The sequence below is a fragment of the Brassica napus genome, chromosome C2 (assembly GCF_020379485.1).
Source record: "Brassica napus cultivar Da-Ae chromosome C2, Da-Ae, whole genome shotgun sequence".
NCBI classification, from domain to species: Eukaryota; Viridiplantae; Streptophyta; class Magnoliopsida; order Brassicales; family Brassicaceae; genus Brassica; species Brassica napus.
This window is the reverse complement of record NC_063445.1, coordinates 40,148,139-40,165,331: the sequence shown is the minus strand read 5'-3', so window position 1 is coordinate 40,165,331 and position 17,193 is coordinate 40,148,139. Positions and strand designations below refer to the sequence as shown.

Sequence of the window (17,193 nt, the reverse complement as noted above, 5' to 3'; positions counted from 1 at the left end):
TTATGGGAATTTAACTGCGCGAAAAATTCCTCGAGATGTGATACGTGATCCTTTGCTTGGAAGGATTTGACGAGCATGTCGTCGATATAAACCTCCATCGTTTTACCGAGTTGTTGAGAAAACATACGGTTCACGAGTCGTTGGTAAGTTACGCCAGCGTTTTTGAGGCCGAAGGGCACTACCCTGTAGCAGTAGGTTCCGCGATCGGTAATGAACGCAGTCTTTTCGCGATCGTCAGGGTTCATCATAATTTGGTTGTAACCTGAGAAGGCATCCATGAAAGATAGAAGTTCGTTTCCTGCCGTTGCTTCTACCAATCGATCGATGTGTGGCAGGGGGAAACTATCTTTTGGACAGGCCTTGTTTAGGTTGGTAAAATCTACGCAAACTCGCCATTTTCCATTTCGCTTTTTGACTACTACGGGGTTGGCGAGCCAGTCTGGATACCTCACTTCTGTTATTGACCAGACTTTAAGCAATTTTTCGACCTCGTCGTTGACCGCGGAAGCTCGTTCGGGTCCTAGCTTCCGCCTTTTTTGTTTGACGGGCTTGAAAGTCGGATAGATATTTAATTCGTGACATGTTATGTCAATGTCAATCCCTGGCATATCTTCCGCGGCCCATGCGAAAGTATTGAGGTTCTTTTTTAGACAGGTTACGAGCTCTGTCCTCAAAGGCTCGCGGAGATTGGCTCCGATTTCGACGCATCGTTCCAGAGATGCTTCATCGAGACAGACTGTGACCACAGGTTCGCAGGTTGGTTTGCGTTTTTCCTCTAGGTCCGCGATGTTACTAGACTTCCAGTAGAGTTCAGCCGAATCTTGACTTCGCGAACCTTGGTCGGAGACCTTTTTCTCCATTTTTCTCGGAACTTTCTCGAGATCTGGTATTTTTTGTTTTTTTTCTGCGGCGTAACACACCTGTGATACTCTTGGGTTTCCCCATATTACCTCGATTCCGTTAGGGGTTGGAAACTTGGGGCAAAGATGGTACGTGGATGGGATGGCACGCATGGCGTTCAACCATGGCGTTCCCATGATAACGTTGTAAGATGCAGGACAGTCAACAACTACAAACCCAGTGACTCTTGTCACGGTTCCGGCTTTGGCTGCAAGATTAATCGATCCGTAGGCCATGGTCATTTCTCCCGAAAGTCCCAGTAGTGGGCTATGGTATTTCACGATTTCGAATTGATCGATGCCCATTTTCTCGAGAGTATCTTTGAAGATGATATCGACCAAACTTCCGGTGTCGATTAGCACCCTTGCAACGTCGATATCTCGGATTGTTAGTTCGATAACAAGGAGATCGTTTTGAGGTTTGGCTCGATTGACCGTTGCTCCCCCCTTGAACGAGATGACGTTCGCGCACGTTGAGTCTTGCATATCGTTCCTGATCGTTGAGTGGTTTTTGCGGGTTAGATTGTTCCGTGTCCCCCCTCCTTCTAGCGCCAAACTATGGGAACCGAAATTCGCACTGTCGATTTCCGTTTAATTAAGGAAACTAGGAAAACCCTAATTTCCCAGAGGTCCCGGATATATGCTAATACCACACGAAACGATAACAGTAATGAAATAAGAAATAGAAAAAGAGAGCAAGATAATTCTTATTCTGAATCTGTGTTTGAGCGTTTACAACAAGGTAACTGCCTGGGCTACGAGAGCTGTCGGCGAAATTCCTAGTTCTAAAACCCTAAGACGGCAAAAAACCTAATTGAGTCGCAGCTCGAATAACAAAAACGAAAAATTGCCTAAAATTGCTCTAAGTGCTAAGTTTGCTCTGAAAGTCCCCCCTCATGCCTCTCGCCTGGGACCCTTTATATACTGGCTCCAAGGTCGTTTTACGCTTTCCTCTTCTGCCCTTAAGCCGCCATAGCATAAAAATGGAGATATTCCATTTTTTCCGATCTTCGTTATTATCTTTAAAATTTCGTATTTATCCGCGGAAACTTGACACTTATCTTCCCCTGCGAACCAAGCATAAACCGACATGTGGTTTACGGGCTGTTGGTTAAGAAATCGTAAGTTGGGCCTCGAGTCATGTCTTAGGTCCCTTTGGGCCGTCTTTCGACTCGAAGCGTTTATTACGGCCTCTTTCGATAAAGAATGAACTTTCCGTGGTTTTCACGGTAAAGTTTGTTTGATAACTTAAAAATGGCGGGGAACGTGAGATGGATTCGCTACGGTATTCGGGAGATAGCATCGAAGGGTAGACGAGAATGCATGGACTGATGTCGTATCGATGTTTCGGAAGAGCTCGGTCGCTACGTAGCGACCGAACTTTGGTTCGAGTTCGGTCGCTACGTAGCGACCAAGCGGAATGGAGGTTTGGTCGCTACGTAGCGACTGAGCTTTGGCTCGAACTCGGTTGCTAGGTAGCGACTGAGCGGAGCACGTGTTTGGTCGCTGCGTAACGATCCTTCTCGAGCTCTTGTCCGATGATTCGCGTTTCTTCGGCAAAGCTTTTCGTAAAGAAGAATCTACTTCGAAAAAGTATTTGTCGAAGAAGTTTTCTACTTTTTTTCTTCTTCGGGGATTTGGACGTTACCTTTGTCGTAACCGTTTTTGACCCCAACATACGGTCCCTGCAAAACCAAATATTCTGTGTTCTTACTCTGGGGCTAAAGATAACCTCAGGGTTATTAGATCATAACCCCCGAGTTATTAAGAACCTTAGGGTCCCCATGCATTCCCCAGGTCCTGAAAACATCTCAGGGCCTGGAAAAGGTAAACCCCCAGGTTCTTATATAACCCCGGGTTCAAAACAACCTCCAGGTCTAGAGGAACCTCCGGGTTCCCAAACGACCTCCGGGTCCAGAGCAACCTCCGGGTTCAAAACGACCTCCAGGTTCGAAACGACCTCCGGGTTCGAAACGACCTCCGGGTCCAAAAGAAACCTACGGGTTCAAAACGATCTCTGGGTCCTAAATACGACCTCAGGGTCTGAAGGAACCTCCGGGTTCCCAAACGACCTTTGGGTCCTTACTCTACCTCCAGGTTCCAAATAAGATCTCAGGATCTAAAGAAGAACCTCGGGGTTCCCACATGACCTCCGGGTCCAGATACGATCTGAGGATCGAAAGCAGAACCTTCGGGTTCCCACATGATCTCCAGGTCCAGGTACGATCTCAGGATCGAAAGGAGAACCTCCGGGTTCCCACATGATCTCTGGGTCAAGATACGATCTCAGGATCAAAAGGAGATACCCCGGATTCCCACATGACTTCCGGGTCAAAAAGTGACCTCCGGGTTCATAAAACACCTTCGGGTTGTAAACGGCCTCTGGGCCAGAAACGAAGGTCCATGGACCCTTCGTACGGTAATTTATATCGATAGAAACTAACCTAAGGGATGTGGAATGCGATACCCGTCTGAAAGTTAACGAACTTATAGATAGATGTTGATAGTGGCCTACCTACGGGGGCAGAGTGCAATGTCGCACACGATTAAGGGCAGCCTACTCATAGGGGCAGAGCTCGATATAACACCTTAGGACCTCCGGGTCCGAAAGGGCTACATCCTAAAACCTCCGGGTTTGAAGAAGGGATTCACACTACAGCCTCCGGGTTCGAGGACGAGAGTCCATCCAGCCTCCGGGTTCGAGGACGAAAGTCCATCCAGCCTCCGGGTTCCAGGACGAAAGTCCATCCAGTCTCCCGGTTCCTGGACGAAAGTCCATACAGTCTCCGATTTATAAAGAATTGCACCCACGAGCCATGAGTTTCAGAATGATGTATCTCCAAATCTTCAGATTCTGGGAAAACATGCCCAGGATCCTTTACGAAAGCACAACACAAGGCCATCCTAGCATTGCTTGTAGCCTACCTCTAGGGGAAGATTACAATATTACATAGTTGAGAGTGGCCAAGAATCAATGGCAGAGTTCAACTAGTGGTTCCACCTTCTCCATTCGGCATGGACACTACCGCTCACCGCAAACAACATGTCCAAGAATTCTACTCCGGTACCATGATTCAACTAGGTTATCTTCGAGTACCAAGATGAACATGCTGAATGTCCCCCCTGCCAAAAGTCAAGGTACAATCCCAAGACGAAGCAAGAAGCTACAACTACAACATCAAAACCTCAAGGAGCATCAAGTATGCTAAACGCAATAAGGAGACCGGCACGAAGACCTGAATGAAAGTCCATTACAGCTTTTACAAGCTCAAGACGTGCAAGCAAGGCTAGTAGAATCAAGCATGAGGATCCTCAGTTTCGGCCTCCGGGTCTTATTAAACCTCTTCATCCCCCTAATCCTTAGCCTCGACAAAATTCTCCCTCTTAGAATTCTTGGGTCCTGACCCATACACTCCTCCACACGATTCATGGAACCAGAGAGCCTCTAGAAATGCAAACTGAAGTCCTGCCTGAACTAAGGCTGAGTATAGCTACAGGAGCAGCACAAGAATCTGGGGTATGAGCAGAAACAACATTTTTTATGCAGACGTTCCCGGTTTCTCCATCAAACTTTCAGCCAACTCTGACCAATCCCCACCATGGGGGCAACGTATCATCCTTATAAAGGAGAATAAGAAAGTTTTAAAGCCTCAACTTGACCCTGTGTGACTGTGATGTCCTACCTTAAAGCATTTACTAGGTCCTACATGGTGGTTCTTTCTGATTTTCCACTTCCAGGCCATCGGAATCAAGGGTACAACTACATCCTTGTGACCATCCTCATTCAGACCAAACACATGCCCATTGAAGCATGTCTGTAAGTCTATCTACATTCTTCCAGGCCGTGACATCATGCCCACTGGATTCACCGACGAATACACTACATGATCTAGACCATGTTTCTGTATCGAATCAAGGATTATTGCCCATTCTCCAGGCGATATATCTCCAATCAGGCTGTGAATCCTTTCAAACCAACCGCAAGTACATCCGAGCACTATTGACAAGGGAGTTTGATAGCCCGTGCTACGAGCCGACGTTCTACTCCAAATTCAACAAGGAGCTTGGCACCATGGTGAGACTCACGAAGTCCTATGAAGAAAATCATGTTATTTCCTACCTTCAAACACGAAACAAGAAAATAAGGGGCAAACTGTTGGGGAAAAATATTCCATGAAGAGATTACTCCAGATTCCGGGTTCCTGCCTCCAGGTTCCGGGTCCCTGCCCCCAGGTTCCGGGTTCCTACCCCTGGGTCTGGGTCCCTGCCTCCGGGTTTAGGTCCTGCCTCCGGCTTCTAGGTCGAGTGATTTATCCTACCTTAGGATAAATGGAAATCTTCCTTTAATAAGGTACCAGCTTGGACAAGAAGGAGTCTCCCTAGATCCGAGAAAAAGAGGAAATATTCCAATACATATGACCTCCCATAAGAAAAAGGGAAATATTCTATTATCTAAGGATATAATGAATATTTCCAAATCCTAAGAGGGAGGCACGAGCTCCACTATAAATATAGGTTTCTAAACCTAAAGAAAAGGGGTCCACAACGTCCATGACCAGAGTTCATCAACTCCACAGCCGCCAAGGCAATATTCCAGACCTAGAAGACCCTCTTCTTGGACACGCCTATGCTAGGCTGATTCCGGCGATTACTATCAACCAGATGAAGATATATGCTCACCGCAGCACGTTTACAACTCGACTTACTGGCTCATGCCACGATCTCCAGCTAATCAGCAGGGTCCCTCCATGCTCACTTAAGCACATCGACACATCATGCTCACTGCAGCATATCGACAAGTCTACCATCTGTTCTGGCCATGTGCCCTCTAGAACAGATGACTCCTACCCACTACAGAGCTACCTGCTCCCAAGGCTACGTGCCCATTAGGCCATGTGCCCACTATAGCCCCGTGCTCCCTAGGCCACGTGCCTCCATCAGGCTACGTGCCTCCATCAGGCTACGCGCCTCCATCAGGCTACATGCCTCCATCAGGCTACGCGCCTCCATCAGGCTACGCGCCTCCATCAGGCTACGCTCCTCTATCTGGCTACGTGCCTCCATCAGGCTACGCGCCCATCTAGGCTCCGTGCTTCCATATGCATGAACTACGAATGGCTTGATCCCTTACTAAAGGGTATATAGGCAATCTACATTGAAGGATGCAGCTATAAACCCAAACACCTTCCACGAAACCATGAACTATAGATCAGGAGGCAACCAAGGACCGACCCTGGTAGTCGGAACCATCGATCATATATCAAGAAGTCCCTGGGATCTTCAATATCAGTAGGCGGCCCCCACCTAACGACCAATATCCCCTGCTGCTACTAAGGCACCAACGACATATACTGGCCCATACCCATATGGCAGTATCCTAAGAGCAGGATCTCCTGGTTTATCAACTATCAAAGCAGGAGAATATACTCAACGACATGTCTCCTTCCTCCTATCATTCTGTAGAGCTGACCACGGATTGCTTGAACACAAAAATCCCTCTCAACGGAGGAACCAACACCAATCTCAACACTCCAGCCGCGGATGTCTCCGCGGCCAACGCACCAGCCAATGCCGCAAACCTCGAGGAGTTTAAGAAGATGTTCGCCACCTATGAAAAAAGGTTGGAAGAACAGGATCAGCTTGTGAACACCTTCACTAAACAGGTCGAAACCTTAACAGCAAGGACTCGAGCAATCCGTCCCCGCGTAACCACAAAGATTCGCCCGCGGTACCACAATGATTCGCGGGAAAAGACTCGATTTCGCAACCCCTATCGACAGGTCCGATACTTTGCAAGAAAACCCTTCGGGGCAAGACCCTAGCAAGACTGCCTCAGTCAAGAACCAGGATTCCGAAAACCCTACGTCTCCCGCAAAGGGACTGGAGGATGACGAGTTCGAACGCATCAACTTGGATCCCAACGACTATTCTGATGATTCAGAAGAAGACGCTGACGTGCGTCCAAGGAGAACTCGGAGCAGAGCAGCTCAAGAAGACTCTCCGTTCAGCTAACCCATGACTGAGGAAGAAGAAAACGTATTTTGGGTTGAACAGGCGAAGCTAGCTGAGGAGCAGGCCGCGATCACTCGCAGCAAACGCCGACAAGGTCGGAAAACTGCTGAAGAGAGTCCCGACATCCACGACCTTCGCGATTACATAAAAAGACTACCGCGGAGGTAAGGGAAGTGAAGTCCCAGATCCATCACGCTACTAGCGCTGCCCCCCGAAATCGACAGATTACTCGAGGAAGCCCGAAAAGCTCCCTTCACAACTCGCATCACCGAAACTAAGGTATCTGATCCTGGAAATATCAAAGTGCCAATATACAATAGTACAACTGATCCCAAAGTGCATCTGCAAGCTTTCCAGATCAAGATGGGAAGGGCTATGCGCCGAGAAAGCGAGAAAGACGCAGGCTATTGCCGCCACTTCGTCGAAAATCTGGAAGGCGCCGCTCTCGAGAGGTTCTCTCGTCTTAGGCGAAACTCCATCGGAAGTTTCCGCCAGCTTGCATCAGCGTTTCTCAAGCAATATTCTATGTTCATAGATAGGAAAACGTCTGACGTGGACCTCTAGAGCCTCTCCTAGAGAGAAAACGAGCCTCTCCTCGATTTCATGAGCAGATTCAAGCTGGTCATGTCAAGGGTTAGCGGAATAAGCGACAAAGTGGCCATAGACGTGCTCAGAAAAACGCTCTGGTACAAGTCGAAATTCAAAAAGTGGATAACCCTCGACAAGCCACAGAAGATCCAAGACCCTCTCCACAAGGCAACGGACCACATTATGATCGAGGAGGAGACGAAAGTTTTGTCACAAAAGCATAAGCCGACGAAAGGCTACTCAAAAGATGTAGACCAAAAGCCTAGAAAGAAGAACCCTCGTAACGACAAGTATGTCCATCACGAGGGAGAAGAGCTCCAAGGGGCGCATAACTATGCGATCAACCCCGAGCAGGGCAGAACTTCCGGGAACACGTGGACCCGCAACACTGGGTATGACGAGAACACCTTATGCGAGTTCCACCAGACCCGAGGACACTCAACCACCAACTGCAAAGTCCTGGGAGCCAGACTGGCCGCAAAACTGCTTGCCGGAGAACTCTCCGAGGTAGCCAGCGTGAAAGACCTTGTCCGTGATTCCGACCGTCCTCCAAAGACTGATAAAAATCTGCCCGCGGAAAATTCTCCTCAAAGGAACCAGTTGGGAGATAAACGCGAAAGAAGACTGGACGAAAAAAGAAACGACAACAATCGTCACAGAGTAAACATGATTATCGGAGAATAACATTACTACAACGATACGGTTTCGGCCATTAAAGCTTATCAGCGAAAAGCCGACTCGAGCGCCAACTGGCCTACCTGGTCTCCACCCCGGGATGCTCAGAACAACTCGATAACTTTTGAGGAGGAAGAGGCCGGCGGAATCGATCAGCCGCATTGTGATCCGTTCGTCATAGATATCGTCATATGAGATCTAGAGGTCGCCAGAGTTCTCATCGATATGGGGAGCACGGTCAACGTTATCTTCCGCGATACTCTCAAAAGGATGAACGTTGAACTCAGAGAAGTCGTACCAATGCCAAAACCGTTGACATGCTTCTCAGGGGAGACGTCAATGACTCTCGGATTGATCCAGCTGCCAGTCATCGCCAAGGAAGTCACAAAGATCATCGACTTCGCGGTGGTCGACCATCCCACCATCCATAACGTGATCATGGGAACTCAATGCATAAACGCCATGAAAGTCGTCCCATCTACATATCACTTGGGCGTCAATTTCCCAACCCAAAACGTAATCGCAGCCATTTGGGGTTGTCAGAAGCAATCGCGACTTTGCTTCCTCGCGGAACATAAGCTAAGATAAGCTACGACTACCGCAATGACAAAACGCAAGCGCACGAAGATAACTCAGCCTTCAGCTGAAAACACTTCGACGAAAGACGACTTAGCACCGTCTGCTGAAGGAACCAGCTCGGACATCAAAAACCAGCGCGACTCCGAGGCTAACACTACTACCCAACCGGAGGAGAAAAACCAGGAAGAAGACGTCGACCCAGCCACAATCTCTGCAGTAAAAGCGGTCGACGCAACCCTAACCGCCGAGTAAAAATACTCGCGCCACAAATAGAACTACGAGATGGCTCGATCCTCGAAAGGGGTACGTAGGAAGCTCGTCGAAAGACAAGTTCAGATACCCCCCTCTCTAAAAAAGGGGGGGGGAGTGGGTACGTATACATATACTCATATACTCCCACGTTTTAGATATTCGCCACTGTACTCGAGATTTTTAAAAACTTTTACATCAGTACTTTACCCACTTTCAGCCATGGTTTATAAATGTTTTAATATATATCTACTACTATATAGAGTCTATTAAGAGTATTTACAGGTTCACGTACGTTCTGGAGAAATATGGTGATTTGGGGGCCTTTTGAGGTGCAGAACTGTACAGGCGCGTCAGATGTCTAGCTATGGATGGAGACCTTCCAACCGTTAGATTGGGCTCATCTTTTGACACAAGATATAGCTTTGAGTTAGCTTTCCAATGCCACCGGTTGAGGTCAATCAGCATCCTGTAGCAGAAGGTATGCCCATTTTACTGAAGAGTGGTAAGTCTGCCTCGCGAGAGGAAGCTGTCGAGGAGATGAAGGACTGTCGATCGATGTAACAACATTGGTGTTGGTCGACAGTGATGCCAGAATATGGGTTGAGCATATTTTATGACCGACTGAAGTCCAGAAGCAACCACAAATTATCAGAACACCCTTGGATAAACAGAAACCCTATTTATGTTATTTATAGGCCATTGTTGACGGCTACACTATCTAAGCTTTCTTTTATTTTCTTGTTCTTAGTTAGGAGAGAAAGGAGGAACTCCTTCAGAGTCCTCCTGGAACTCCTTTCGATTCTTTATTGCTTTTATCTATTCTATTATATTTATTTATCTATGATTTTCTGTGACAACTTCATGCTTGAATAGATCCACTTGTTAGGTTTAGGGTTCAGATAAGATGATGGATTAGCCCAAAATATAGATTGCTAAGTTGTTAGGATATCCATCAATTGAATTGCACTTATTGCTTGTGTTCTAGAGTCGCGAACTAGAACCACGATGTTAGGATGAATAGGCGCACACGAGAGCATGGTTTATCTCCTGAATAATTCATATTGTGCTAGGATTCCTAGAGAAAGACGAGAGTTGATCTAGGAACCTAGTGAACATAGTTCAAACCTGCTTGGTAAAGCTCGCTGGAAGGATCGTCGATCGACAACTCGGTAGTTGTATCGATCGACCGTCTGAAAGGTGTATCGATCGACATTCCAATCGAATCGTCGATCGAAATTCCAATCGAATCGTCGATCGACACTTTCTACAGATCAACATGCGAGAGTTGAGATCTTAGATCTAGTGATAGATAATCTAGACATGCGAGAACTGGTAGATTATTCTTATTGTTTGAGTTCTTGTGCATCCAACAAACATCTTATGCATCTATATCGTTATAATCCTAATTTCCTGAATAGAAACCCTAGATCTAGCAAACCATCCTTCCATCAAACAACTCCCTGCCAAGCTGAACAATTGTCTTGTTCAACTTGTTTACTGCTTATTTACTGCTTTATAAACTATTAGCCTAGCTTAATCATAAACTTTTTAGATCTAATTGGTTCCCTAGCTCCCCGTGAATTCAATCCCAAAGTACTACAACTCGACCTCTTATTTGAGAGAGTATAAATCAATCCTTAGGGTAATTTGAGTGATATCAATCCTTCTCCGCCTTCTCAGCCTTGAAGCGGTAGATCATTGCCTCCCGATTGCTCGCCTCAAGGGCCGAGCTGAGCATGTTCAGTCCCTGCAAGAACAACCAATGCATTAAAAACAATATATGACTTCACCAAATAAAGATCCTCAAGGATAGGGAAACTGACCCCGTTGATCATACGAGACCCTTCCGCAACCACTTTTGACCTCGCCAACTCATCAAAAGTCGGAGGTGGATCGAAACACGAGGGTAAACCAACAAAAAACTCATCAAAGTCTGGAAGGGGTACCTCACTGGAACCGCTACCATCACCAAAAGCAAGGTCTGGATCCCATCCGGGCAGTGTGGAATCATCCGCGGAAAATTCTATGCCATCGAGATCAATGCCTTTACCCTTTGACGACCTCGTGTTCACCTCCTCCGCAGGAGCATTACGGTGAACAGGGCCATCAGACTCCGGGTCAACATCCTCCTCCACGATCACTCGAGGATCAGAGTGAAGACGTGCCAACACCTTGCAGACTCTCTTCAGCGTAAAGAAAGTCCAGAAAAACAGACCATTTCTGAGGAGATCTCTCGCTTCATTCACGTCTTCAAGAACTGGAGGAAGAGGGTTGATGAAGGGACTGTCATTGGGCTCGCTCTGGAACAATAGGATACAGCTCTCTTCGACTGACGCGGCGTTTATGCAGACAAAAAACGCGAGAGCTGATTGACTTGTTGCTTAGTAGTTGATTTCTACATTACCATGCATGAAACTCATTAGGCATCTGTAGGATCGTAATTCCAAGTTTTTGAATAAAAACCCTAAGTCTAGCTAAAATTTTAGGTGATTTGATTTTCAATGAGGTTTTAGATGATTTTAAGGAATTGCAGAGAATAAAATGATTTTTGTTAAACCACTCTAGAATATCACCTAAAACCATGAGATTTGAGTTTTAATTTTTTTAACTACGAAACTCCACCTAAACACTCAAAAATCACTTGAAAGCTTTAAAAATCCACCACTTAAAATATTTTCAATAACAGTGGATTTCAGAGTACTATATAAAATGTCAAGTTCAATAACACTGGATTTTAAATGAGTTTTTAAAATTCATGTTTCAATAACAGTGGATTTGTCATTTTGACACAAATAACCTAAAACTCTCAATTGAATATACCCCCCTAAGTCTAGCTATTTCCTTTTAAGCACCAAAACCTCAACCAATCAATCGAGCAATTACTTGCTCAACAAAACTGCAAATTTACATTTTAATTATTAAACCATCCAACTTAACAAATCCCATTAGATTTATTAGGTTCCCTAGCTCCTTGTGGATTTGATCCCTAACAAGCTCCCAATAATCATGCTCTAAGTACTGCAATTGAACCTCTCTTATTTGAGAGAGTAAATGCACTCTTTAGAGTAATTTGAGTGATATCAAATTTGGCATTGTTACCGAGGAGCTTTGATCGCCTAATAGATTTAATTTTGTTAAGTTTCTCACATAAATTTTTTTTCTTGGATTTTCAGGTACATGCCCAGCAGTACCTGAAGCAACAAGGAAACTCAACTGCTATTCTCACTAGATCCTGCAAGTTTGTACCGTTCAATCAGCAAAGAAGCACGCTCCTCATCGATTGACAACAACGCTTGTTCGTCCCTCGATTCTCGTCAACCACCGTCGACCCAGGCACTAGTCCCGTCGACCGATACTCGCTCACCATCGTCGACTGAAGACACTCATCTCCTGTCAACCGACATCTTCCATCTGACATCGATCGATACTTCAGTTCGAACATCGATCGATACTGAGCCGCGAGACATGGTTGCGACTTTGATTCTTGTACGTGATGAGAGAGGAGACCTGTATGACCAGGAAGGTCATCGGCGAAATGCAATAGGTCAGAGGATAGACGCTCAGGGGGCTGCAATCCCTGAGTCTGAAGCTACAGGTGCTACTCTACCTATAGATGAGGCCGCTCAACCGAAAACATTGGCTGTCTACAACAATCCAGATCAGTTCTACACCAACCGATCAGCCATTCGACCTCCAACTATTCAGAGGGATTTCGAGTTGAAGCCGCAGTACTACACACACGTGGGACAGACACCCTACTATGGGTTATCTCATGAGCATCCTATGGACCATCTGGAGAGGTTCGAGGATCTCATATCTGCTTTTGAAGTCGAGGGAGTCTCTAAAGACTACCTCCTATGCAAGCTCTTCAAGTACTCACTTGCTGGAGATGCTTCGCATTCGCTTAAGTAGTTACCACCAGGATCCCTAACATCCTGGAGCGACATCAAGAATGCGTTTTTATGCAACTTCTTTGATGAAGCACGTGCTGAAGATTTGAGGAGCAAGATTGCTACATTCACTCAGGAGCCTGCAGAATCATTCAGAAGCTCCTGGATCAGATTCAAGTCTTACCAGAGAGATTGTCCACACCATGGATTCAATGAAGTACAACTGCTCAGTACTTTCAACATAGGCATCACGGTGCAGTACTAGATGGCTCTTGATGCTTCCAGCAATGGGAACTTCAACACCAGGAATTCATAGGAGGCAGTGAAGGTCATTAAAAACCTAGCATCTAGCAGCAGCACCAAGAACACTGACTTTGAGAGGAAGAGATCTGCAACCATCCTTGGGAATGATCAGATGGATGAGGTGAAGGGAAAGCTGGATAGTGTTCACAAGCTTCTCAGGAAGCAGGTCTGCTTGGTTGAAGATGCAGAGGCTGTAGACACAGAGGGTAGAGCAGAGGAAGCAGATGTGAACTTCATCAGTGGAGCTGGATTCCAAGGTTCTGGAAACCAAGGTGGAAACAGAAACTCCTATGGAAATATAGGCAATTTCGACCAGAAGCCACCACTGCCAACTCAAGAGAGCAAGATTGAGGGGATGCTTGATAGAGTTCTCGAGGGACAGCAGCGTATGACAGTGGACTTCAGTGGGAAAATTGATTCTATCTACACCAACCTAAACACAAAGTTTGAGACTTTGAACACTTATGTGAAGAAACTGGAGATGCAGGTTGTTCAGACAGGAGAAGCTGTTAAGAGGCAGGGAGCCTTGACTAGAGGGGTAGAAGATGATGTGATGAAGCACCACGTGAATGCCATCATTGGGGATGATTTCTGGCAAGTGGTGAAAGAAGAGAAGCTGCAAGAAGGAGATTTCGAAGTAGAGAGTCTGATGAGTTTCGGTGGATCGCATTGCTGTCGATCGACGCCAAGCCATGAACATCGGTCGACAGAAGTCATCCAAAACCGATGGACATCCTCTCATGGACATCGATCGACAACACCTGCTGAGTCAACCGCATCTTGCAATGCCGTGAGGATCATGACTCACGAGGAGTTCGCAGCAAAACACCCACATCCGCCCAGCCCTATCTACGTAAAAATCGATCGACATTCTTACCCCGTCATCGATCAACATCAGGAGACAGCCATCGATCGACAACCGCCAGTGCCATCGATCGACGAGCACCTATTACATACCGAGTGTTGATGCCGAAGATAGATGTTGCACGTCTTAATGCATTCAGGCCCAAACCCAAACCTTTAGAAAACCCACCAGAGCCCGTCAGGACACCTACAGAAGATGAAACAGATTCTATGGAGGTTGATAGGTTTCCTACGGGAAGAACCCTAAGGAGAAGAAATGAAAAAGTGGCGAAACATCTGAAGAGGGGGGCTAATGAAAAGGAAAAGGAAAGTTTCCGGAAAAGAGTCTTCAGGATTCCTCTAGATAAGCCATACGATGAGGCTTATTTTACCCACAGATTGTGGATGTTCTTCAGAGAAACCAGAGAGACAGAAGAAGACATTAGGAGAATGTTCTGTGAAGCTAGACAACAGATGAGGAAGAGTGTCACATTGAAGAAGAAGGAGAAGAAGGGTATTGAATTCCCACATGCCTTGTGCGACACAGGAGCATCAGTCAGCATCCTACCTAGAGTTATGGCAGACCATCTAAGTCTGCAGGTGGAGCCTTCCAAGGAATAATTCACTTTTGTGGATTGTTCTCAGAGAAACTCAGGAGGAATTGTGAGAGACCTAGAGGTGCAGATTGGTAATGCCTTAGTTCCAGTAGATTTCCATGTCTTGGACATCAAGCTGAACTCGAACTCTTCTCTATTACTTGGGAGAGCCTTCTTGCCAACAGTAGGAGCAGTGTGCAACTTGCAAACCAACCGATTTTGCCTAACGCTCATAGATCCTCATGTCCACTACAACCCTATTCCAGTCAAGAGGCCACAGACGTCCCCCAGAAGAATCAATGATCCAGGAATCATTGCAGAATGCCACTGTGGAGCTGAGTATGAGACATAATACACAGCATCGATCGAAACTCACACTGCAACATCGATCGACAGTGCCCAACAAAAATTGACCGACAGAGCAGAAGACGAATCGGTCGACAGTCATCATGGAGAATGGGAAAACGATTACCACAATCCAACTATGGCATCACACAACATGCATACGGAGGAGTATGATGAAGATTATGAGGAAGAACGAGCTATAGAGAAAAGAGCGACTCTTGACGAGGAAGATAGACTTCTCCATCATTCGTTTCGGAAAAAGAAGTTGCCATCGATCAATAGGAACGGATCACCATCGATCGACACTCAACCTCATCAACCAAACCACCTTCGAGCATCGACCGACATCGCCTACTACCCATCAATCGACACTAACGACGATGCTACCCGAGACGGAGATTACTCAATTGGAAGTTGGGCAGATGATCACCATCAAGAGAGCTACGCAGTAGAGACAGCATACCGTGATCAAGGATCTGATGAACTTCATGAGGGTTTCACTTATGAGAGACTCCCAGGGGTAGCTCCCCCCATACGGAAGAGCAAACCCGATTCCTACGCCGACACTCTCTTCACGGATGAGATCACCTTAATCGAGATGCCCAGGAAGTTCTCTTTCCCCAGTATCAAGGCGTATAATGGCACCGCTGATCCGGACGACCACGTCGCCAAGTACAGACAGAGGATGCTCGCTGTAGCACTCCCCAAAGGGTCACGCGAAGCTACCATGTGCAAAGGTTTCAGCTCCACAATGACCGGACCTGCTCTGCAATGGTATATCAACTTACCCTCCAGGTTCATAGCTTCCATCGCAGTTCTCAGCGATAAGTTCGTGGAACAATTCGCCAGCAGCAGGGACCTGGAGAAAACCTCTGACAGCCTCTACGAAATCCTTCAGAATCGAGCTGAACCCCCGAGAGGCTACATAGCCCGCTTCAATCAAGAAAAGGTAGCTATCCCCGAATGCAGTATCCCCACTGCTATCTCTGCTTTCAAGCGAGGTCGGCTCCTGATGGAGACCTCAACAAAGAGCTGACCAAATACCAGTGCAAAACCATGGAGGACGTCCTATCTCGAGCCTGGGCGCAGGTCAAATTGGAGGAAGACGTCGCCAGCCGTGCCAAGGCGCAACAAAAGCAAGATCCTAAGACGTTCAGACCAGACCAAACTGAGCAAGATGAGAATCCCTCTCAAAGACCAGCTAGGGACTCCGGGAATCGAAACAGGGGCAGGTACTAGAACCGGCCAATCGAGAAGGCAGAAGGAATGGCAGTGCCACGTGGCCAGACATCTCTCACCTCTTCGTCTCAAGGCCGAAGCTTATCAATGTTCTAAGGCAGATGGGCTAGCAGGTCAAGTGGCCTCAGAAGATGAAAGCCCCCGACTCTTTCCAGAATCGTGGCTTCTGGTGCGACTTCCACCGAGACCGCGGTCACAAAACGGAGGACTGCATCGCACTAAAGATCGAGGTCAACGAGCTGCTTAGGAAAGGGCACCTCAGGGAGTTCCTTTCCGAGAAGGCCAATAGCCATCTAAGCAAGGAGACAACGGGTATGCCCACTGAAGCTGCTCCTGTCTCGCCACCGCGACAGGACCGAGTGATCCATGTCATCTCGGGCAGTTCAAAAGTCAGCGGCATAAGCCATGCAGCCGAGAGGAAAAGCACGTGGAACGCCAAGCACGGCCTAGAGGCTGCCAAGCCAAAACGCCTGCTCCTAGGGACGGACGAAATAAGTTTCACGGCCAAGGAGCAGGAGAAAGTCCTCACTCCTTACCATGACGCCCTGGTTATTTCGTTCATTGTAGCGAACTGCCTGGTAAAAAGGATACTGGTAGATAATGGAAGCTCAGACAACATCATCTTCCGGGACGCATACAAGGACATGGGGCTGGAGGGAGGCGCCCTAACTCGTAGGGTAACCCCCAGCGGGGAAGTCAAGCAAACCGCTGGGGAGATACCCTCCCCATATACGCCGAAGGAGTCAACATGTTAACCAAATTCCTCGTGGTTGATTGCGATTCGTCCTACAACGTGATCTTAGGACGGCCCTGGATCCACGGTTGCCAGATCTCCCTTGCAAGCGGACTATCTGGCCTCCTCGGCCTATAAAGATGAAGGGGTTTCACCCTAGAGGTCCTGAACCACATCCATCCCACCATCGACGGTCGCCAGGGCCAAATCCCTGCTGCAAATGCACTCGAGGGAGGCTA

At 47.1% G+C, this 17,193-nt stretch overlaps 1 protein-coding gene across 1 annotated transcript; it reads left to right on the top strand.

Annotated features, from left to right (window-relative positions):
* The first annotated feature begins 16,352 nt into the window (after nucleotides 1–16,352).
* LOC125582394 lies at nucleotides 16,353–16,976 on the top strand. The gene has a single exon (XM_048749070.1). The coding sequence runs from the start codon at nucleotides 16,353–16,355 to the stop codon at nucleotides 16,974–16,976; it is 624 nt and encodes a 207-aa protein (XP_048605027.1).
* Nucleotides 16,977–17,193: the final 217 nt, after the last annotated feature.

What these genes read in the sequence shown, in the direction of transcription:
- LOC125582394 (XM_048749070.1), top strand. Translation starts at nt 16,353, where the DNA reads ATGAAAGCCCCCGACTCTTTCCAGAATCGTGGCTTCTGGTGCGACTTC.